The sequence below is a fragment of the Lepus europaeus genome, chromosome 21 (assembly GCF_033115175.1).
Source record: "Lepus europaeus isolate LE1 chromosome 21, mLepTim1.pri, whole genome shotgun sequence".
NCBI classification, from domain to species: Eukaryota; Metazoa; Chordata; class Mammalia; order Lagomorpha; family Leporidae; genus Lepus; species Lepus europaeus.
This window is the reverse complement of record NC_084847.1, coordinates 24599877-24621786: the sequence shown is the minus strand read 5'-3', so window position 1 is coordinate 24621786 and position 21910 is coordinate 24599877. Positions and strand designations below refer to the sequence as shown.

At 53.0% G+C, this 21910-nt stretch overlaps 1 protein-coding gene and 1 pseudogene across 2 annotated transcripts; one reads left to right on the top strand and one right to left on the bottom strand.

Annotated features, from left to right (window-relative positions):
* Positions 1-39: 39 nt before the first annotated feature.
* Positions 40-20299, top strand: LOC133750403 (eukaryotic translation initiation factor 3 subunit C). Of its 2 annotated transcripts, none has more exons than XM_062180007.1 (21): positions 40-101; positions 227-366; positions 2934-2999; positions 3093-3282; positions 3977-4102; positions 4305-4359; positions 4477-4586; positions 4934-5061; positions 13754-13913; positions 14044-14147; positions 14541-14682; positions 14882-15007; positions 15133-15226; positions 16126-16316; positions 16487-16711; positions 17687-18050; positions 19285-19444; positions 19532-19597; positions 19691-19778; positions 19876-20038; positions 20136-20299. In XM_062180007.1, exons 2-21 carry the CDS (start codon positions 266-268, stop codon positions 20216-20218), a joined length of 2742 nt encoding a protein of 913 aa, XP_062035991.1. In that variant the 5' UTR covers positions 40-101; positions 227-265; the 3' UTR covers positions 20219-20299. The 2 variants fall into 2 exon arrangements, with proteins under 2 accessions (XP_062035991.1, XP_062035992.1); XM_062180008.1 differs by having other exon boundaries at positions 73-150.
* Positions 7108-12580, bottom strand: LOC133751025 (securin-like; annotated as a pseudogene).
* Positions 20300-21910: the final 1611 nt, after the last annotated feature.

Sequence of the window (21910 nt, the reverse complement as noted above, 5' to 3'; positions counted from 1 at the left end):
TAATACGTCAGCTCCTCCCGGAAGTGACGCAAGGCCCCGCCTCTTCCTCTCTCGGCGTTTCCGCTGGTTCGGCTTCGCGGTGTGACTCGCGAGCTTAGCTGGTTCGTATTTCTCGGTCCTCGTGCTTGGAGGGATCGGATTGCGAACCGGGTCCGTGAGGGGTCGGGGGTCGAGAGGCCGTGGCCCTTCCTTCCTGGCGGTCCGTGACGCTCTGGCTTTCCCGCAGGTCGGGCCGCGCGGGCCGTAGCCCCTCAGCGCCATCGCCATGTCGCGGTTTTTCACCACCGGATCGGACAGCGAGTCCGAGTCGTCCCTGTCCGGGGAGGAGCTCGTCACCAAGCCCGTCGGCGGGAACTACGGCAAACAGTGAGTTGGAGGGCCTCGGCCGGCTGCAGGAGAGCGGTGGGAGCCCGTGGGGGCCGCGGCGGGCCCGGGGCCCGGGGATGCTGAGCGTGTGCTGGGGACTGGGCGAGTCCAGCCACCGGCCACCGGAGACAGAGCCCCAGGCCCGCAGCTGTTGCATCCGCTTCCCGATTGTCCTCTAAGCTTACCTCCCGTGCGCCGCCCCGCACCTCTGCATCCCGCTGGTCTTCCCAGCGTGCAACCCGCAGAGGGAGCTGCGAGTGCCTGGTTGGCATCCGGCAGCCCTCCCGGCGCGGCAGGCAGGCTCCTAAACACCTGGTACTCTCTAGTTGTTCATCGCCACAGAAATATCTGCTCCTCACCTCTGCCAGTTAAAATTCTCTTAGCCTTTGAAACAGTGGAATGTTGGCTCTCCGACAACTTAGGTCACTCGTCTGCCGCCTTCGTTGTTTTTGCCGTATTCTTGGGCTGCTGTTGAAAATAGGTATATACGCCTACACACGCAGGAGGGGCTTCCAAGAGTTCATGGTGAATGCATATTATGGAAAAGCTTTGCATGGATTTTGAAAACGTTGCTGTACCCAAAATAAGCTGCTACTAACTCGCAGGACCTAGTTTGCACCAGTTTGAAAAGAGCACCTGGCTGGGTGGCGTGAAGTCTGCTAAATTCGAAGCAAGAACAAAATCAAATTTATGAGGACGATTGGGGAAATCGCTGATGTTTTATGAAGCTTATGGGGACAATGCCCCGAAGATATCAGCTGCTTACAAATGGATAGCTTGTTTTAAGTAGATATGAAATATGGGCGCTGGTTCGAGGCCCAGCTCCTCCACTTCTGTGTGGAGCTCTCTGCTGTGGCTTGGGAAAGCAGTAGAAGATGGCCCAAGTCCTTAGGCCCATGCATCTGCATGGGAGACCTGGAAGAAGCTCCTGGCTGCTGGCTTTGGATCAGCGCAGCTCCAGCTGTTTGGCAAATGAACCAGCAGATGGAAGACCTCCCTCTCTCTCTGCCTTTCAAATTTTTTTTTTAGAATTATTTATTTATTTGAAAGAGAGAGTCGCAGGGAAAGACAGAGTTCCTGCACATCATGCGCTGGTTCACTCCTCAAATGGCCACAACCCCTTGGACAAGGCCAGGCTGAAGCCAGGAGCCGGGAACTCCATCCAGGTCTCCCACACGGGCGGCAGGGGCCCAGGGGCTTGGCCCGTGCCTGCTCCTTCCCCAGCTGCATCAGCAGAGAGCTGGAACAGAAGGAGGATGGTCAGCGCTCGAACTAGCATCCAGGGTGGGATGCAGGCCTTGCAAGCCGCGGCTTACACATCTCTGCCGCCATGACAGCCACCCATGGAAATCTTAAGCAACTGGAATCAAAATTCTGAAGCATTTCTTTGAAGAATTTTGGTTACAGATAAAACATAATGAAAGCAATGGCTACCACGAGGTGCTAGTGATCCAGTCACAACAGAAGCAGGCCAGCCAAGGGCAAAAGTCATGACAGCAGCTTTTCTTACTGAGTTTGTGAAGGGCAGAAAAAAAAAAAAAAAAAAAAAGTAACATCTGCTTACCGTGAGTATTTTGAGAAAAGTCAAAATTCTCAGGAGAGCTTGCACCAGAGTCCTCCACTGTGACAGTGCTCTCGCTCATGCCGCCGACCAGAGACAGTTTTGTGCGAGTTGTGATGGGAAATCCCTAGGCCTGGTTAGGCTCATTACTAAGCCTTCTGTTTCTGACTTTGAAAAAATATTTAAAGGACACCCAGTTTTCTTCAGTTAATATTGTTTTTAAAAAAAGAAGATGCGTTGATGTGAGTGAATTCTCAAGAGCCTCAGCTCTTTAGGGATGGACTCCATGGTGTCTGTCAAACCTGATGGAGCTTCACTTGAGAGAGCTGAGAGTTTAGGTTGAGAGTTTATTTATTTATTTATTTTTACTTTATCTTCTCTTTCCATCTTTCTGTGAACTTTTTGAAGTCTCCTCCTACCCACCACATTCATATATTGTCACATTCTTATCACTGCTGCCACTTCTCACTGCCATCTTGGAGCACCAACAGCACTTGCTATACAATAGAAAATAATTGGAACAGTTGATTAAAATGGAAAGAAACGATGGAGGTAGCTGTTGCCATGTGGGTGCGTGGCTGTGCCTGGCCCTATTAATGAAAGACACCAGCAGTGGAGGGCTCTTGGCCTGTGATACTTTTGTTGCTTTCCAGGACCTGGTTCCCCACCACCTCCTTGAAGCCTCTTCCCTTCATGTAGCTGAAGTACACTTTTTCCCTACTTAGGAATATTTCTGTAGCTTGCATTTGTCTGTTTCTGAGAGGAAAGACGCTGTCATCTTTGTACTATAACCTTTGACAAAACAACCCTTACTTGAAGTGGATAAAAAGAGTGAGTGTTACGTGATGATGCTATGAGGAAGAGGAGTCAGAGGAAGCCGGGTGGGGTGCGGTACAGCTGGCCTGAGTCTCTCAGTTCCACCTGCCCTGTCTGAGGAGAGATGCAGGAATCACTTGGAAAGACCGGAACTAGGAGAACAAGTTAATGGGCTCTTCTTTCCAAACAGGCCATTGCTGCTCAGCGAGGATGAAGAAGATACCAAGAGAGTTGTCCGAAGCGCCAAGGACAAGAGGTAGAGTCCTGGGGCCGGGAGGGTTCTCAGGGGGCAGTGGTCAGCGTGGTCGGTGGCGGAGATGCCCAGTGTGGTGTTGGCCCTGCCACCCAGGTTCGAGGAGCTGACCAACCTCATCCGGACCATCCGCAATGCCATGAAGATCCGGGACGTCACCAAGTGCCTGGAAGAGTTTGAGCTCCTGGGAAAAGCATATGGGAAGGCCAAGAGCATTGTGGACAAGGAGGGTGTCCCCCGCTTCTATATCCGAATCCTGGCTGACCTGGAGGACTATCTTAATGAGGTGAGATGCCTGTGGGTGAGGGAGATCCTATAGGAGGGTGTGGGCCTGGCCGCCATCCCCGCCTACTTGTCGGTCATGTCTTCTTCAGGTTCTTGGCCTTATTATGTAGTGTTCCCTTTCCCCGAGCACAAGGAGACAAGGAGTCATCTTCTTTGACCAAGAACTTTATGACTACTGCTTCTTCATTTTGTATTTATTGTGGGGACATATATAACATTTTTTATTTTTTTTTTAAGATTTTATTTATTTGAGAGGTAGAGTTATAGACAGTGGGAGAGAGAGAGAGAGAAAGGTCTTCCATCCGCTGGTTCATTCCCCAAATGGCTGCAATGGCTGGAGCTGAGCTGATCAGGAACCAGGAGCCAGGAGCTTCTTCTGGTCTCCCACGTGGGTGCAGGGGCCCAAGGACTTGGGCCATCTTCTACTGCTTTCCCAGGCCATAGCAGAGAGCTGGATGGGAAGTGGAGCAGCAGGGACACAAACCGGCGTCCATATGGGGTGCTGGTGCCTCAGGCAGAGGCTTAGCCTACTGTGCCACAGCGCTGACCCCTATAAAGCATATTTAAGAAATACATTTAATAGGTGTACGGAGAAAGCAGGGGAGATGGTATATGGGAGCAGGGCTCCTAGAAAGTGGTGAAATCTGGAATCTAGGGAATGCTGCGTAGTCTCAGGTCACCGTTCTCCCTTTCAGCTCTGGGAAGATAAGGAAGGGAAGAAGAAAATGAACAAGAACAACGCCAAAGCTCTGAGCACCCTGCGCCAGAAGATCCGCAAATACAACCGAGATTTTGAGTCCCACATCACCAACTACAAGCAGGTGGGGTGCCTGCGGCAGACCTGGTGAACGGTGGGGGTGCTGCCTGCAACGGACTCAGGAGAGCAGGGGGCAGGACTCAGGAGAGCAGGAGGCAGAGGGCTGGGCTGGGCTGGGCTGCGCTGGACTGGGGCGGGGCTGGGGCTGGGGCTGGGGCTGGGGCTGGCCGGCCTCCTCAGTTGCTCTCTGGTTTCCCTCTGTCTAGAACCCTGAGCAGTCTGCAGATGAAGATGCCGAGAAGAACGAGGAGGACTCGGAAGGTGAGAGGAGACCCCACGGCAAACGGTTAGGCAGCCCCCAGGCTGCGCTTCCCAGGCCGGGGCCCCTGCTTGCCCTCGGTCTCGCCCTCATCGGTTTTTCCCCGCCTGTCTCACCAGGCTCCTCGGATGAGGATGAGGACGAGGACGGCGTGAGCGCTGCGGCTTTCCTGAAGAAGAAAGCGGAAGCTCCTTCTGGGGAGAGTCGCAAGTTCCTCAAAAAGATGGAGGTAGGGGCCAGGGCGAGGCTGCGGGGTGAGTCGCCGGCTTCGCCGTTTGGGAAGGACTCGGAGAGCCCTGGGGTTGGGAGGGGTAGCATTTAGTGGAGTCTGATTGGGAACAGGCTTCCTCCTGAATGAGAGCCATGGAACGTGGAGAACTGGATGCTGGGCCCAGCTCTGGCCCTCGGGTGCCTCTGGGGCAGTTCAGAACTTGGGCTTGGTCTCTGGGTCTTGGTCCATTCCAGCTCCTGCTGACCTTGATGGTACTCCCGCTCTGGATCTGTTCCTGTGTCCGCAGGGAGAGCAGAGAGCCAGTCTCCTGTCCCCTCCTGCTGACCCTGTCTTCTTCCCCTAAGGACGAAGATGAGGATTCGGAGGACTCGGAAGATGACGAAGAGTGGGACACCGGCTCCACGTCTTCAGATTCGGACTCAGAGGAGGAAGAAGGGAAACAAACCGCGCTGGCCTCCAGATTCCTTAAAAAGTAAGGATAACGGGCGGGGCGGGGGGCAGAAAGAGAGCCTGTGGTCCTCTTGAAGGTTGCTGCTTCCTTCCAGAGTCCTTTTAGGTTGGGGAGGCCCAACTGCTGCCGTTTTCACAGTGGGACTCATTGTCAAGTACATGATCAGTTGGCTAAGGTCCCAATGCTCACATATACCTGAAGCTGGCATTGGGAGGCTACAGAGTCCAGATATCACACGTTATTCACTGCTTGTAGACTGGGTGCCGTCTGCTAGTCTTCAGTTCACTCGTCTATAAAATGTGGCCGGGAGAGCGGTAAGGTGGTAAGGCCTCCATGGTAACTGTCATCCATGCTGAGAATTCGTCAGTCTGTAGTGAGTGGATGGACGGCGGGAACCTTCCGGACATCTGCTGGGACAGTCCTGGAATGGGCGTGGCTCCCAGCCTCCGTCTTTGGGTGACCTGTTAGGGCTCAGGTTCCTCTTAAAGCAAGGTGATAACCTGCCTGATGGGGGAGTCCCGAGCCCACAGAGAGCAGTGCTGTTTTCACAGGGAGCTCTGTTCCTGCACTTCGGGTTGCTTTCTTGCTGTTTGAAAGTTGGAGTCACGCTGTTCCGGGAAGTATTGAGCTACCTGACACTAGAGGCTCTGCATACAGGTTGAACAGCCACTGGTGGGCATTTTGTTGAGGAGCATTTGTGGCTGAGAGTTCCAGGGAACACGGAGGGCAGGGCCTGGGAGGTACTGTCCGTCTGTCAGGTCTCCTTGGAGTGTTTGCAACTCTACAAATAGTGCAGAGTAAGAAAGTATCCATCAAAGTAGATGGGCCTGGTTTAATTTTATTGATAACGGTTCCTTCAACTTTGTTGATCATGAAACTTTTTCCTTAAAGATTTATTTGAAAGGCAGAGTTACAGAGAGGTAGAGGCAGAGAGGTCTTCCATCCTCTGGTTCACTCCCCAAATGGCTGCAACGGCCAGAGCTGGGCCGATTCGAAGCCAGGAATCTGGAGCTTCTTCCAGGTCGCCCCCGTGCATGCAGGGGCCCAAGGACTTGGGCCATCTTCCACTGCTTTCCCAGGCCGCAGCAGAGAGCTGGATCGGAAGTGGAGCAGCTGGGGACTCAAACTGGTGCCTGTATGGGATGCCAGTGCTGCAAGCGATGATTTTACCCACAAAGCCACAATGCCAGCCTCTTATTAAAATTTTAAAAAGGGATTATATATCATAATGTAAAATTCGTTTAACATAACAGAAGTCAACTGATAGAATAATATAACATCTCAGTAGGATAAAGAGGGTGGACATAGTCATCTCAAGAGGTACAAGAAAGTATTTGAGAAAATGCTAGTGTTCCTTCCTGAAGGCACTGAACAGTGGAGATCAGAGTGAGAAGTCCACACAGATCTTTTCCTGCTTCTTATTTTGAGCTGTTACGTGTTTTATTTTTTAGAGATCTCTCTTCTGAACACAATTAGATTTTTTTTTTTTTTTTTTTTTTTTTTTGGGCAAGCAGAGTGGATAGTGAGAGAGAGACAGAGAGAAAGGTCTTCCTTTTTGCCGTTGGTTCACCCTCCAATGGGCACTGCAGCCGGCACATCGTGCCAATCTGAAGCCAGGAGCCAGGTGCTTCCCCTGGTCTCCCATGCGGGTGCAGGGCCCAAGGACTTGGGCCATCCTCCACTGCCTTCCTGGGCCATAGCAGAGAGCTGGCCTGGAAGAGAGGCAGCCTGGATAGAATCCGGTGCCCCAACCGGGACTAGAACCCGGTGTGCTGGCACCGCAAGGCGGAGGATTAGCCTGTTAAGCCACGGCGCCGGCCAACAATTAGATTTTGTTTTGTTTAAATCTCATATAATTGCCTCTGCTTCTCCCTCCCCCTTCCTCCCTTCCCCTCCCCCTGTTTTAGTGTGGTACATCACAAAATTTGCTATTTTAGCCATTTTCTAGTGTATGGCTCAGTGGCATTAAGTATATTTGTGTGGTACAATCTCGCTGTTCCTCCAGAACTTGATATGTGCTTTTTGTTTGACAAGTTGGAGCCAATGCTCTGAGCCATTACCACTGCTTCACAGGATCTTCATCAGAGGAAAACTGGAATCTGAGGTTGGGGCTGAGGCTGGGGCTGGGGCTTGACCCAGGCACTGTGGGTGTGGGATGTGGGTATCTTAAATGCTAGGCTAAATGACTGTTCTGTAAAAGTGTATTTTTTTTTTTTTAAGATTTATTTACTTATTTGAAAGACAAAATTACAGAGAGTGTGAGAGAGATCCTCCCTCTGCTGGTTCACTCCCCAAATGGCCACAATGGCCAGGGCTGGGTCAGGCTGAGGCCAGGATCCTGGAACTCCACCTGGGTCTCCCACGTGGGTGGCAGGGGCCCACGTACCTGCACCATCTTCTGCTGCCTTCCCAGCTGCATCAGCAGGGAGCTGGACACACCCACATGGGATGCCCATGTTGCCTGCGGTGGCTCAATCAGCTGGCCGTAAGAGTGTATTCTTGGGGCTGGTGCTATGGTGTGGTGGGCTAAGCCTCCGCCTGTGGCGTCAGCATCCCATAGTGGCACCAGTATGAGTACTGGCTGTTCCATTTCCAGTCCAGCTCTCTGCTATGGCCTGGGAAATCAGTGGAAGATGACCCAAGTGCTTGGGCCCCTGCACCTGTGTGGGAAACCTGGAAGAAGCTCCTGGCTCCTGGCTTCAGATCGGCCCAGCTCTGGCCATTGCAGCCATCTGGGGAGTGAACCAGCAGATGGAAGACCTCTCTCTCTGTCTCTCCCTTTCTTTTTAACTCTGCCTCTCAAATAAAGTCTTTTTTTAAAAAGTGTATTCATAGTTCTCATATTTTTCTCTATTAGATTGGGATTACATGTCAGTCTTTTAGAAATTACCCTTGTGGATTTTCTTAACCTATGAAATTTTACCTTGTATGCCTATCCAAAAACATTTTTTAGTAATTAAATCAGCGTTTTAAGGAAAGCTTTTGAGGAAATAATATTAGAATTTCAAATGTCAGAGGTTTTTCTGACATTGAGAGTTTATGACTTTGTATGTCAGAGGATAATTCAGACTTTAATTTGTATAACAAAGGAGAAATTTTTTTTAAAGATGCATTTTATTTATTTAAGAGGCAGAGTTACAGATAGAGAGAGGGAGAGACAGAGAGAGAGGGCTCCCATCTGCTGGTTCTCTCCCCAAATGGCCACAATAGCCAGGGCTGGGCCAATAAAAAGCCAGGAGCCAAGAGCTTCTTCCGGGCCCACGCACTTGGGCCATCTTCCACTGCTTTCCCAGGCCACAGCAGAGAGCTGGATCAGAAGTAGAGCAGCCCATACTGGAACCAGTACCCATGTGAAATGCCGGCCCTGCAGGCAGAGGGTTAACCAGCTGTGCTACATCACTGACTCTGGGAGAATGATTTTTAAAATGATTTCCAATTGAGACAAAAGCAGGATTTATAGATGATCCCTCCTTTGTGATGTTTGGCTTAGGGTTTTTCAAAAACCAATCCGTACTCAGTAGAAACTGTCCTTTGGCTTTTGGTCTTCTCCCGGGCTAGGGCAGCCGTGTGCAGGAAAACCTCTGTGATGCTGGGCAGTGGCCGCGGCCGCAGCGCCCTCTCAGCCCTGAGGTCACACCACACTGAGGGGCGGGGCCGGCTGATTCTCCTGATGTTTAGTGGGTGTAGGGTGGTGGTTTTTTTTTTTTAAGATTTATTTGTTTATTTGGAAGGCAAAGTGATCAAAGTGATGGAGGGAGAGAGAGCAGAGAAAGAGATCGTCTCTTCTGTCTGCTTGCTCACTGCACAGATGGCTGCAGTGGCCAGACTGACCCAGGCCAAAGCCAGGAGCTCAGAGCTGGTGGGTGCCCAGTTACCTGGGCCGTCTCGCTGGCTTCCTAGGCACATTAGCAAGGAGCTGAATGGGAAACCGAGCAGCCTGCACTCAGACTGGCACGCCAGTATGTTGCAGCGGGCAGCTTCGCTCGTTGCACCAATACCAGCCCCGGGAAGAGGGCACTGAATATGGTTTTGATGTGGTGTGGGATGAGACTAGTGTTGTGGCGCAGCAGGTAAAGCCACTACCTGCAATGCCAGGTGGAAGATCTCGCTCTCTCTCTTTTTTTTTTTTTAAAGATTGATTTATTTGAAAGAGTTACACAGAGGAAGGAAGAGACAGACAGCTTTTCTATCCGCTGGTTCATCCCCCAGATGGCTGCTACAGCCAGGGCTATGCCAGGTGAAAGAGAGGAGCCCAAAGCTTCCAGGTCTCCCACAGGGGCCCAAGCACTTGGGCCATCCTCCGGCTGCTTTCCCAGGTGCATTGGCAAGGAGCTGGATTGGAAGTGGAGCAGCCGGAACTCGAACCAGTGCCCATATGGGATAGCAGTATCGCAGATGATAGCTTTATCTGCTTCACCATAACACCAGCCCTAGACCTCTGTCTCTCTGTCTTTCTCTCCCTTTCTGTAACTTTGACTTTCAAATAAATAAATAGATCTTTAAAAAAAGAAGATGTAATGTGGGTTATTAGGGCCTATCCCCACTGTAAGTTGAGGGACATAGGAGAAAGGACTGAGTTGAGAGAGGAAGCTTATGGAGCAGTGAATTTTTATTTTGTTGGCACTTTTTTGTGCAAATTCTGGGTTTCCTTGAGTAAGCCAGCCTGGTTTGATGGATCTTTTTTCTTTTTTTAAGATTTTATTTATTTGAGAGGTAGAGTTACAGACAGTGAGAGGGAGAGATAGAGAGAAAGGTCTTCTTTCATTTGGTTTACTCCCCAGATGGCCACAATAGCTGGAGCTGGGCCAATCCGAAGCCAGGAGCCAAGCACTTCTTCCCGATCTCCTACGCGGGTGCAGGAGCCCAAGCACTTGGGCCATCTTTTACTGCTTCCCCAGGCCGTAGCAGAGAGCTGGATAGGAAGAGGGGCAGCCAGGACTAGAACCAGCGCCCATGTGGGATGCCGGCGCCGCAGGTGGAGGATTAACCTGCATCATGGCGCCGGCCCCTGATGGATTTTCTGGAAGAAATGATAGGCTCTCTATGATGTCTGCCTGTGTTCTTTTTCTGTATCTCCTTACTTAGCCAGTTTATACACTTGCCTTCATCAGAATTTCTGAGCCTTCTGCTCAACAAAACAAGCTCATAAAGCAGTGGGTTTATTTTTTGAGAGCTGGAGTGTCTTTTTGGTGGGAAGTGAGGCCATCTGACAGCATGGAAGCACCATGGTAGTGGATTTGGGTAGAAAACACGAAGGCACTTGCAAATACTACAAGAAACATTTGGAACGTGGATGTGAGCTTTCCGGGTAGTCTGAGCCTGTCAAGGAGAATGTCTTTTCTTAAGAATCAGCTTAGTGACCTTAATCCGGTGGCTTGTTTTATAAAGGTTTATTTACTTATTTATTTTGTTGTTTTTTTATTATCTTTTTATATTTTTTTTTATTTTTGACAGGCAGAGTGGACAGTGAGAGAGAGACAGAGAGAAAGGTCTTCCTTTTGCTGTTGGTTCACCCTCCAATGGCCGCCGCGGTAGGCGCGCTGCGGCCGGCGCACTGCGCTGATCCGATGGCAGGAGCCAGGTGCTTATCCTAGTCTCCCATGGGGTGCAGGGCCCAAGCACTTGGGCCATCCTCCACTGCACTCCCTGGCCACAGCAGAGAGCTGGCCTGGAAGAGGGGCAACCGGGGAGAGGATCGGTGCCCCAACCGGGACTAGAACCCGGTGTGCCAGCGCCGCAAGGCGGAGGATTAGCCTAGTGAGCCGCGGCTCCGGCCATACTTATTTATTTTGAAAGTCAGTTACAGAGAGAGAGGGAGACACAGTGAGAGAGAGAGAGAGATCTTCCATCCTCTGATTCACTCCCCAAATGGCACAACAGCCAGCACCGAGTCTGACCAGAGCTAGGAGCTTCATGCAGGGCTCCTACGTGAGTGACAGGGGCCCAGGTATGTGGGCCATCATCTACTGCTTTCCCAGGCTGTCAGTCGTGGAGCAGCCTGGGGGATGTGAGCTGGTACCTATACGATGTCAGTGTCGCAGGTGGTGGCTTTATCTGCTGTGCTACAACACTGGCCCCAGTATTTCAATTTCTAAACTCGTCATGTGGGCACATAAGAAGTAAATTACAGGGGCTGGCATTGCGGTGCAGTGGTTTAAGCTGCTGCCTGTGACCCCAGCATCCTATAGGTGTGCTGGTTCCAGGCCTGGCTACTCTTTGGACCGACCCAGTTCCCTGCTAAAGCACCTGGGACAGTAGCCCTCTGTGGCCTGAGTGCTTGAGCCCCTGCTGCTCATGCAGGAGGCCCAGATGGAGTTGCAGGCTCCTGGCTGTGGCATGGTCCAGCCCTGGATATTGTAGGCATTTGGAGGTGAACACGAATTTTTTTTTTATTTGTAAAGCAAATGTGAGGAACCTTTTTTTCTGCCAAGGGCCATGTAGATATTTTACATCATTCATAGGCCATACACAATTACCAGTTTAAAAATTAGTCTGTTCTCAGAGTGTGGAATTTGAAGTCCTGCCTGTGGCTGCCTCAGCCAGACCAAATGATGTGCAGGCCTCTTGCAGCCTGTGGGCCGGGTGCTCCCCGCCCTGCAAAGGAAGTTATGGCTAGGAAGCTGTGTATCGGGGAGGACTCCAGAAGCTTAATTTTTATTTCATTTTCATCTACTTGAAAGAAAAACAGATTTTTTTATCCACTGGTTCGTTTCCCCAAATGCCCACACAAACAGCCAGGAGCCAAGAACTCCATCCAAGTCTCCATGGTTGCCAGGGGCCCAAGCACTCGAACCGTCATCTGCTGTCTCCTGGGATGCATTAGCAGTAGGCTGCGTAGGTAGCAGAGTAGCTGGGACTCGAATCAGGCGCTCGAATAGGGGATGCAGTCATCCCGAGCCGCCACCAACCTGCTGTGGCTTTATTAATACAAACACACATGACTGTGAAACAGTGAGAAATGTAAGCATCCACATCGACACACAGGTTCACCACCCGGGGCCGAAAGAATGCTGGAAGGAGATGGCAGTAGGTCAGATCCCATGGTGGAGAGGCCGTCGTCATGGGCGAGGGGGCCTGGCTGGAACAACTCATCCAGTTGTCTGTCCTGGTCGAGGACCACGAGAGGCACTCCGTTCAAGGGGAGGTGTGCAGTCTGGCGCTTCTCAGGCGGCTCAAAGCTCTCAGTTTAGAGGATTGGAGGGAAAGGCTTTTTCTGTTTCTGGGTGGGGGTCATCTGAGGCAGGAAGAGTTTCTTGCTTTAACGTTCTTGGTCATCTTTGGGGCAGAGAAGCTTGACTGTGTGGGGGTCCATTCGTCTTCCCTGACTTCCTCCCAAAGCCTTTCCGGCAGCTTTAGGTAAGGCTGGTGGAGCCTCAAACCTTTTAAACAAGTAGGGTTTAAACCTGAGCGCGCCCATCCAGGGCTTTCGCTGCTGGAGCAAAGGTCTTACAAGGCCCAGACCCAGCTTCTGCCCATCCTTAGGAGCCACGTGGGTGCCAGGTTCTTTGTTCTCCTTATCAACGAAGATCAGAGTAGCCATTCTGGATCATTCCAAGATTCTGCCTGTCTTCATAAACTTGTATTAGAGGTTATGATGTCACTCTTTTGGCAAGGGAAAATTTTAATCCAACCAGCAAATTTATAAGCAATTACTAAATCAAAACTTTAAAAAAAATAGATTTAGGTATTTGGAAGATAGAGACATCTGCTGTTTCACTCCCCAAATGGTCACAACGGCCAGGTCTGGGCAAGACTGAAGCCAGGAGTCTGAAACTCTGTCCAGGTCTCCCAAGAGGGTGGCAGGGGCAAGCGCCCAGGCCATCATCCGCCTTCCCAGGCACATCAGCAGGAAGCTGAACCCACTCCCATGTGGGATGCTGGTGTTTTAGAAGCAGCTTAAACCACGTAAACTACTACACTCAAAGCTTTTAAGTAGTTAAAATGAATTCATTTGTAAATTATCCAGTGGTGGTTATAGATGAGGATTTGAGTACCTGTTGAGTCTTTCTGGGAAGATTTTTTCATCAGTATCTATGGAAAGTTTGGATCATTTGTCTCTGTCATTTGGTTTATACCTTGTTATGCATTAAAGTTTCTGGCCACATCAAGTGCCCTGAGGGACCATTTTGAGATAGCCAGTGGTCTTTTTCTCTTGTGGGGGCATTTTGTGGCATTGAACAGTTCCTCTGAATCTGGAATTTAGATTAATTGCCGGTCCTAAGAGAGGAAAGGGGAAATTGGATAGTCTGGGAACAGCAAACTCTTTTTGCATGTATTCTGAATGAACTAATGAGTTGCCTTTTGGTAAAAAGGTCAGTGGATAGAGCAGCTGGTGTCAAGGAAGATAACTAAGATTGCTCTGGATCCTTCGGAAAACCCGACAGGTTAGCTTTCGAGCAGTGTGGCCAGTTGTTTCTGCTTCAACAGAGGCCTGGTTAACCCTTCCCTTAGCCGACCTTGTCGCGCCGTTCCCTACGTGCAAGAGTGTCTAAATGAGTGTGGTACGGTCACAGACCTTGGGGAGTAGTCAGCAAGTCCAAATGCTTGGCCTTGGCCTTGGCCTTGGTTATGGCTGCAGTTGATCCTCTAGGTCATTGTCGTAGACAACTTGGACCCAGGAGTGGTGAAGGGAAAGAGAAAGCTCTTGAGAGAAGGGAGAGTCAGGTGGGTGGAGAGGGAGAGGTTGCTCATGCTCCCCCGTGTCTCCTGGCAGGGCCCCCACCACGGAGGAGGACAAGAAGGCCGCCGAGAAGAAACGGGAGGACAAAGCCAAGAAGAAGCACGACAGGAAGTCGAAGCGCCTGGATGAGGAGGAGGAGGACAATGAAGGCGGGGAGTGGGAGCGGGTCCGAGGGGGAGTGCCTCTTGTTAAGGTGAGGGTCGTCAGGGTAAAATCAGTTGGCACAGCTGGGGAGAGCAGACAGGTGCCCTTCTGGTTGGGGTGGGGAAAGGCAAGAAGGGGATACCTGTTGCCATGGTCCTGATAGATGTGTGTCGGCGCAGGAGAAGCCAAAAATGTTTGCCAAGGGAACTGAGATCACCCACGCTGTGGTCATCAAGAAACTGAATGAGATCCTGCAGGCACGAGGCAAGAAGGGCACTGATCGGTGAGATCCGGGGCCCTGGCAGTCCTGGGAGGAGGCTGTTCCATTTCTGGAGGATTCTGTGTGTGACTGTGGTGCAGGAACAGCATACCTGGGACATGCCTGTCATTTGCCGCAGTATACCGTCTGTGGACTTGGCTTGCCCCACCTGGAAAGTGGGGACAGTGGCCACTTTCTTTAGTTACTAGGTGACTGGGGAAGGTGGATGTGAAAGCATGCCGGGATTGTTAGCATTACTACTGTTCCTGTTTGGAATTCTTATAGGAGAACTGGGTTTTCAAGTGATGGTGGCTGGGGGCCAGGTCTCCTTGCCTGTCTGAGGAGAGCGTCCTGGATGATAGGGTGCGACTTTGCTCTGTCTCTCACAAAGCCTCACCCTGTCCTGTGTCTCCCCAGTGCTGCCCAGATCGAGCTGCTACAACTGCTGGTTCAGATTGCTGCCGAGAACAACCTGGGGGAGGGCGTCATCGTCAAGATCAAGTTCAACATCATTGCTTCTCTCTACGACTACAACCCCAACCTGGCCACGTACATGAAGGTGAGGGCAACAGAGAGGAGCACCGCGGGGCTGAGCAGGCAGTCCTTGGAGGGCGCCTCTTGTCCCACGACTCAGGCTGTGGGAACAGCCTTGGCAGTTGAACCCCACCCTCCACCCCCCGTGATTCCCAGCGAATGGGGCTTGGGAGGCAGCTGCTGATTCCACGCTCACACCCGCCCCCACCACTGGTCTCTCGCAGCCGGAGATGTGGCAGAAGTGCCTGGACTGCATCAACGAGCTGATGGACATCCTGTTTGCAAACCCCAACATCTTTGTTGGAGAGAACATTCTGGAAGAGAGTGAGAACCTGCAAAATGTTGACCAGGTGAAGGCCTGGGTCGGCCAGGGGAGCTGGAGACGGATGTGGCCTGCTTCGGGGAGGCTCCCCGGTTGAGGTTTGGGGCTGAGATCTGGGCTCACTTATGTGTTCCTCCTTTGCTCTCTCTTCAGCCTCTGCGTGTCCGTGGCTGCATCCTCACTCTGGTGGAACGAATGGATGAAGAATTCACCAAAATAATGCAAAATACCGATCCTCACTCCCAAGGTGAGCCAGGCCTGGGCTGTAGTGAGAGGAACATCGCCTTCCGGGGTTTGTAAGGGTTGTGCTAAAGCAGTGTAGTGCAGCCCTCCCTTACCTGCCTTTCAACACTGGAGGCGCTGTCGAGCTGCGGGGCCCCACTGCCGGAGTTTCAGATGCGTTAGTCGCCGGGGCCTGAGAATGGCATTTCTGACGTGCTCCTAGGTGCTGGTGCCAGGACTGAATTTTGAGAAACCCGGGGTAGGGCTTCTACTCACTGGGCTTGTTCATCTTGGACTGGGGGCTTTGGGGTGGGGAAGTGCAGGGCAGTTGACGCAGTACAAACCTGAATGTGCCTGCCAAGCCGAAGATGTCATGGTGAACGAGGCAGCCAAAGGGCTCGGTGCCTGTGGAGCCGGTTTTTGACAGTGTGGCAGGCAGTAATAGCACGATGGTGCGGTAACTACACAGGGACAGGTGTGACGTAGACACTCAGAGAGGGCCCTGTGAGAAGAAAGTGACGGGCAGGGTGGCTTCAGCTGTGGCATCTTAGATAGGGCCACTTGAGGCAAGTTCAGCTCCTCAGAGGAGGAATTAGCAAAAGAGAGCACCTGACAGCAGAAGGAAGGTGGGCGTGGTGGGTGGCGGGAATGGAGCAGCTGGGCTGGTTCGATCCTGGCGGGGCCGGGGAGAATCGTGGAGCAAAGGGCAGGGGCCGCACTTGCAGGCCCCGAGGGTCCAAGGTGGGTGCTTGGTGTATTTGCTGGTCTGTGGGATGGGAACGCCGTAGGTCCTGGGTGAGGATGGAGCTTCCAAGGTTCGGAAAGCAGAGCTTTGTGACGGGCGCAGAAAACAAACAGGTCCCTGGGCTGGTTGGGGAGCCTGGGTGCCTGGCTGAGCAGAGCGGCGCTGCCCCCTCCCCCCAGAGTACGTGGAGCACCTGAAGGACGAGGCCCAGGTGTGCGCCATCATTGAGCGCGTGCAGCGCTACCTGGAGGAGAAGGGCACCACGGAGGAGATCTGCCGCGTCTACCTGAGACGCATCCTGCACACCTACTACAAGTTCGATTACAAGGCCCACCAGCGGCAGCTCACCCCTCCCGAGGGCTCCTCAAAGGTGAGCGCCTGCAGTGGGGGGTGGGGGGCATGTGTCACCCCTGTGCGTCAGCGCACCCCATGGAAAAATCCATTCCCTCACAAGGGAAAACAAGGGAGTAGACCGGGGCCGGGGGAACCTCAGCGGAGCCAGTTAAGGCCGCAGTCTTTGTCTGTGCCTCCTCCTTGTAGTCTGAGCAAGACCAGGCGGAAAACGAAGGGGAGGACTCGGCCGTGCTGATGGAGAGGCTGTGCAAGTACATCTACGCCAAGGACCGCACCGACCGCATCCGCACGTGCGCTATCCTCTGCCACATCTACCACCACGCGCTGCACTCCCGCTGGTACCAGGCCCGGGACCTCATGCTCATGAGCCACCTGCAGGACAACATCCAGCACGCGGACCCACCGGTGCAGGTGGGTGAGGGCCGGCCCCGCCAGAGTCCCCCGCCGGCTGCTGTGTGGGGGCGTCCTTCCTGCGTCCTCCTGCGTGGCAGCACAGAGTTTGTACTGTCCCAGCAGCACCAGATTCCTCAGCCATGCAGACCTGGGTTCAGCCACCACCTTCAAGGTTGATTGATTTATTTGAAAGGCAGAAGCAGAGAGAGAGGTCTTCCATCCACTGGTTCACTACCCAAATGGCTGCAATGACCATGGCTGGGCCGATCCGAAGCTGGGAGCTTCCTCTGGGTCTCCCACGTGGGTGCAGGGGCCCAAGGACTTGGGCCATCTTCCACTGCTTTCCCAGGCCACAGCAGAGAGCTGGATCAGAAGTGGAGCAGCCAGGACTAGAACCGGCGCCCATATGGGATGCTGGCACTGCTTTTACCCACCAAACCACAGCGCTGGTTCCTGAAAATACCCTTTTCAGATTGAGAAAATTCTCTTCTGATCCTAGTTGGCTGAGAATTTTTATCATAAGTAAATCTTGAATTTTGTCAAGTTTTTCCTTCATCTATTGAAATAACATGGTTATTTCTCCTTTATTCTGTTCATGTAACATAGCAAGGATTTTTTAGATTTTTAATTTACTAATCTTTTTTAAAATCTGAGCGAGGCAGAACCTCTCTCTCTGCTGATTCACACATCTACTGGTTCAGCCCCCAAGTGCCCACAGGGAGCCAAGCTACGAGCTGGGAAATCAGTCCAGGTCTCCCCATGGGCGCCAGGAACCACTGTCCCCCAGGGTGTGTGTTGGTAGGAAGCTGGAGTCAGGGTGGAGCTCCAGGTGTCAAACTCAGGCATCCATGTGGACAGACATCTTAATTGGCATCTCTACTGCTAGGCCAAGTGCCCGCCCCATTCGTGTGATAAGCCCCCACGGTGTACTTGCTGATTCCATGAGCGGCCTGCCTGTGGCTGTCCCCTGAGTGCATCCCTCTCTGCCCCCAGATCCTGTACAACCGCACCATGGTGCAGCTGGGCATCTGTGCCTTCCGCCAAGGTCTGACCAAGGACGCCCACAACGCCCTGCTGGACATCCAGTCGAGTGGCCGGGCCAAGGAGCTTCTGGGCCAGGGTCTGCTGCTGCGCAGCCTGCAGGAGCGCAACCAGGAGCAGGAGAAGGTGGAGCGGCGCCGGCAGGTGCCCTTCCACCTGCACATCAACCTGGAGCTGCTGGAGTGTGTCTATCTGGTGTCTGCCATGCTCCTGGAGATCCCCTACATGGCCGCGCACGAGAGCGACGCCCGCCGGCGCATGATCAGCAAGCAGTTCCATCACCAGCTGCGAGTGGGCGAGCGGCAGCCCCTGCTGGGTGAGTGTGGGGCTCCCATGCCCCAGGTGTCCTCTGTCCCTTTACTGCGAGAGGGGTTAAGAGAACTCTGCCGCTTTTTTTTTTTTTTTTTTAAGGTTTTACTTATTTATTTGAGAGAGAGTCACAGACAGTGAGAGGGAGAGACAGAGAGAGGTCTTCCATATGCTGGTTCACTCCCCAAATGGCCGCAACGGCTGGAGCTGCGCCAGTCCAAAGCTAGGAGCTTCTTCTGGTCTCCCACTTGGGTGCAGGGGCCCAAGGACTTGGGCCATCTTCCATTGCTTTCCCAGGCCGCAGCAGAGAGCTGGATTGGAAGAGGAGCAGCCAGCACTAGAACCGGCGCCCATATGGGATGCCAGCGCTGCAGGCAGAGGATTAACCTGTGCCACCGTGCCGGCCCCAAGGAGCCAAGTTTTGCTCACAGCCACCCACATCCCCTTGCAGAGTTGGCCTCTGCTGGTTATGTGTTACACTTGAGCCCAGGCAGATTCCGTCCGGCTTATGTAGCAATAGTTGATTTTGTAGGAAAGGTTCCAGTGCAAGTCTGAATTTCTGCACGTCTTAGAATGTCGGTGGATTTGCACAGAGCTGGCCTGGGGTGCTGCTGAAGTCACAGCTGTGGGGGGGAGCAGCCTGGTTCACCAGTCCCCTGCTTCTCTGTTACTCCCTGCGGTCTGCCAGGGTCTGCTTCAGCCCTGCTCTCTGGTTTGTAGAGAGCTGTTGAGTCCCTGACTTTGCCTCTTTCTAGAGCGTTCAAGTGGAGACTGATCCAGGAGGGTCGTGTGCGTCGCCTCACTTGTAGGCCTACTCCCCATTTTCTGTTTGGGCCTGGTTTGCCCCTGCTGTGCCTGTTGTAGGGTCTGCTAGGTTTTTGTTTCTCTGCTTCTGCCACCCATTTGCAATCTTAGGGCTTTGCTGTTACCTTTCTGAATTCCTGATTGCTGTGCTCACCTTCCTGCCCTGTCAGCACATCAGACCTGCCATTTCACAGAGGTGCCTTAGACTGAGGCTAGAGTTTTTTGAGGCGGTGGGGGTGGGGAGGGCAGGTGCAGAGAGAAGCCACTTGAAGAGTAATAAGCCGATAACAGATTCATGGATAGGGCAACAAGTGACTTGTGTTAGCGCCACCTAGTGGAGAGGTGGGAGAGGGAGAGGCCTTAGTTTAGTGGCTTGCTTCCCTGGCCTATGTTCCAATGTGGACAGTGTGCGTGGCCCCTCATTCCCAATGTGTCAGGTCCCCCTGAATCAATGAGGGAACATGTGGTCGCCGCCTCCAAGGCCATGAAGATGGGCGACTGGAAGACCTGCCACAGTTTCATCATCAATGAGAAGATGAATGGGAAAGTATGGGACCTCTTCCCTGAGGCGGACAAAGTCCGCACCATGCTGGTGAGGTGAGCAGAGTGAAGCGGGTGGGCGGGAGACTGGCTGGCCTCCTTCGCTGAGAATCTGCCCCCTGTCCACCCTCCCCCCCCTCCCAGGAAGATCCAGGAAGAATCACTGAGGACCTACCTCTTCACCTACAGCAGTGTCTATGACTCCATCAGGTAGGATGGGCCCTGGGACACAGAGGGGCCCCGGCCTCTTGCCAGGGGTCCTCACTTCCTCACTGCCCCTTCTCTCCGCCTCGTTCCTCCCAGCATGGAGACGCTGTCTGACATGTTTGAGTTGGATCTGCCCACTGTGCACTCCATCATCAGCAAGATGATCATCAACGAGGAGCTGATGGTGAGAGCCGGCCAGGGGAGTGGACGGGCGGCCGTGGTGAGCTTGGAGTGGGGGTCTGATCCGCGTCTTGTCTCTCCGTCCGCCTCACTCCCGACAGGCCTCGCTGGACCAGCCGACGCAGACAGTCGTGATGCACCGCACCGAGCCCACCGCCCAGCAGAACCTGGCCCTGCAGCTGGCCGAGAAGCTGGGCAGCCTGGTGGAGAATAACGAGCGGGTGTTCGACCACAAGCAGGGCACCTACGGCGGCTACTTCCGGGGTGAGCAGCCCCGTCCCCTCTGCTGTCCCAGGACCCCAGCCCTCCACTTGCCTCTTCCTTGCCACTCACCCTTCCCCTTCTTCCGTCTCTCCTGCAGACCAGAAGGATGGCTACCGCAAAAACGAGGGCTACATGCGCCGGGGCGGCTACCGCCAGCAGCAGTCTCAGACGGCCTACTGAGCGCGCCTCTGCCCTGGGCCGGGCCGTTCAGCCCGAGTCCTAAGCCGAGTCCCAGTCATTAAAGGTCTGTTTCGAGTTACAGTGCCCGGTGTCTGTGTGTCCCAGCAGAGGTGTCGTGGACTCGTGCGTTTGCTGATTGTTGTTTCTGAGCTGCCAAGCGCAGGGTGCGGAGGGGAACTGTTCACGTCCCTGGCTCCTGGGAGCTTGCTGCTCGTTGACATTTAACAGGAAACCGTAGTGACATTTACCAAGTTCTAACAGGTCAGGGAAAAGGTGGCAGGTGTGTGGCACAAGCTGTAGCTAGGGCTGTACTGTCAGGGAAGGCATAACAGAGGCGGGAGGGCTGGCTGGACCTGGAGGGTTGGGCGGGGGTTGCTCACCCAGCTGGGAGAAGGAGAGTCTAGACAGAGTGAGGTGCGGGCCGGGAATTCGCATTTCTTGTATCGTCCAAAAATACTGGTCAGCAGTAGATTGGGAGTTGGTAAAAATGATCCGTGACCGCAGGTTGGATGTGTAAACACAGAAGAGGGAGTGAGTGCCGAGGGCTGGCGCGGTGGGCAGAGGTGTGGCTGGTGGAGAGTGGGTGCGGGGATGTGCTAGAAGTGGCTGGAGGTGGGCGCTGGGGTCTCAGGAGGCTTCGGTGCTTGGACTTTTGTGGGCAAAATAACAAATGAATGCATTGAATTTCAGAGAACAGTGGCAGGTGGGGTGTGAAGTTGGAGGCAGAGAAGTAATCTAGAAAGCAAAAAGCATCTAAAGCCAAGGCAGCTGGGATGAGGTGGGCAAGGATGGAAGGGGCAAGGCTTCAGGGACCCAGGGGGAGCTGGGAGTGACAGGAATACAGTGACAGATCCTCCCCACCGAAGGATAGACTGGGAGCAGGGCTGTTACCAAGAAATGGCTGGAATGTTCTTAGTGATCAGTAATAAAAACACAGCACAACACATAGGGTGCCGAGAATGAGGATTTGTTTTTTAAGATTCTATTTATTTGAGAGGTAGAGTTACAGAGCAAAGAAGAGACAGAGAGAAAGGTCTTCCATCTGCTGGTTCACTCCCCAGATGTCTGTGGTGGCCAGAGCTGAGCTGATCAGGAGCTTATTCTGGGTCTCCCACACAGGTGCAGGGGCCCAAGCACTTGGGTCATCTGTTGCTGCTTTCCCAGGCCATAGCAGAGAGCTGGATAGGAATGGGTGCAGCCGGGACATGAACCAGCGCCCATATGGGATGCCAGTGCCACAGGTCGGGAGACAACAGCATGGGCCCCATGAGGTTGGTTTTTACAAGGCGCTTGCCTTTGAGACAAGCCAGGCAATTGGAAATAAAAACTTTGGGACGTGTATTGATTTGACCATAGGGTAAACTGCTATGACTGAAACTCCAAAACAGTGATTCAAGCAAATAGTTTATTTCTCATGTGACAGTAAAGAGGTGGATGAGTGATCCAGGCTCGGGATTAGGCTGCAGCTTGCACAAGATCATCTGGAGGTCCAGGATCCCACTGTTCTGCCTCCCCTGGTGCGTGTACTCAGTCCCCTGGTTAAAGCCAGCTCACCAGCTCCTCCTCCGCCGAAGATGCTGGGAAGAGGAATAGTGCTCCTGGGAACTCCACAGCTCACAGTGGCCAAAACGAGCTTCATGTTTGTTTGTTAAGATTTAGCTATTTGAAAGGTGGAGTGACAGGGAGAGATAG

What these genes read in the sequence shown, in the direction of transcription:
- LOC133750403 (XM_062180007.1), top strand. Translation starts at nt 266, where the DNA reads ATGTCGCGGTTTTTCACCACCGGATCGGACAGCGAGTCCGAGTCGTCC. An exon ending in GGGGAGTGCCTCTTGTTAAG is followed by an intron (nt 13,914 to 14,043) that starts GTGAGGGTCGTC and finishes GTGTCGGCGCAG; the next exon opens with GAGAAGCCAAAAATGTTTGC. An exon ending in AGTGTCTATGACTCCATCAG is followed by an intron (nt 19,598 to 19,690) that starts GTAGGATGGGCC and finishes CGTTCCTCCCAG; the next exon opens with CATGGAGACGCTGTCTGACA.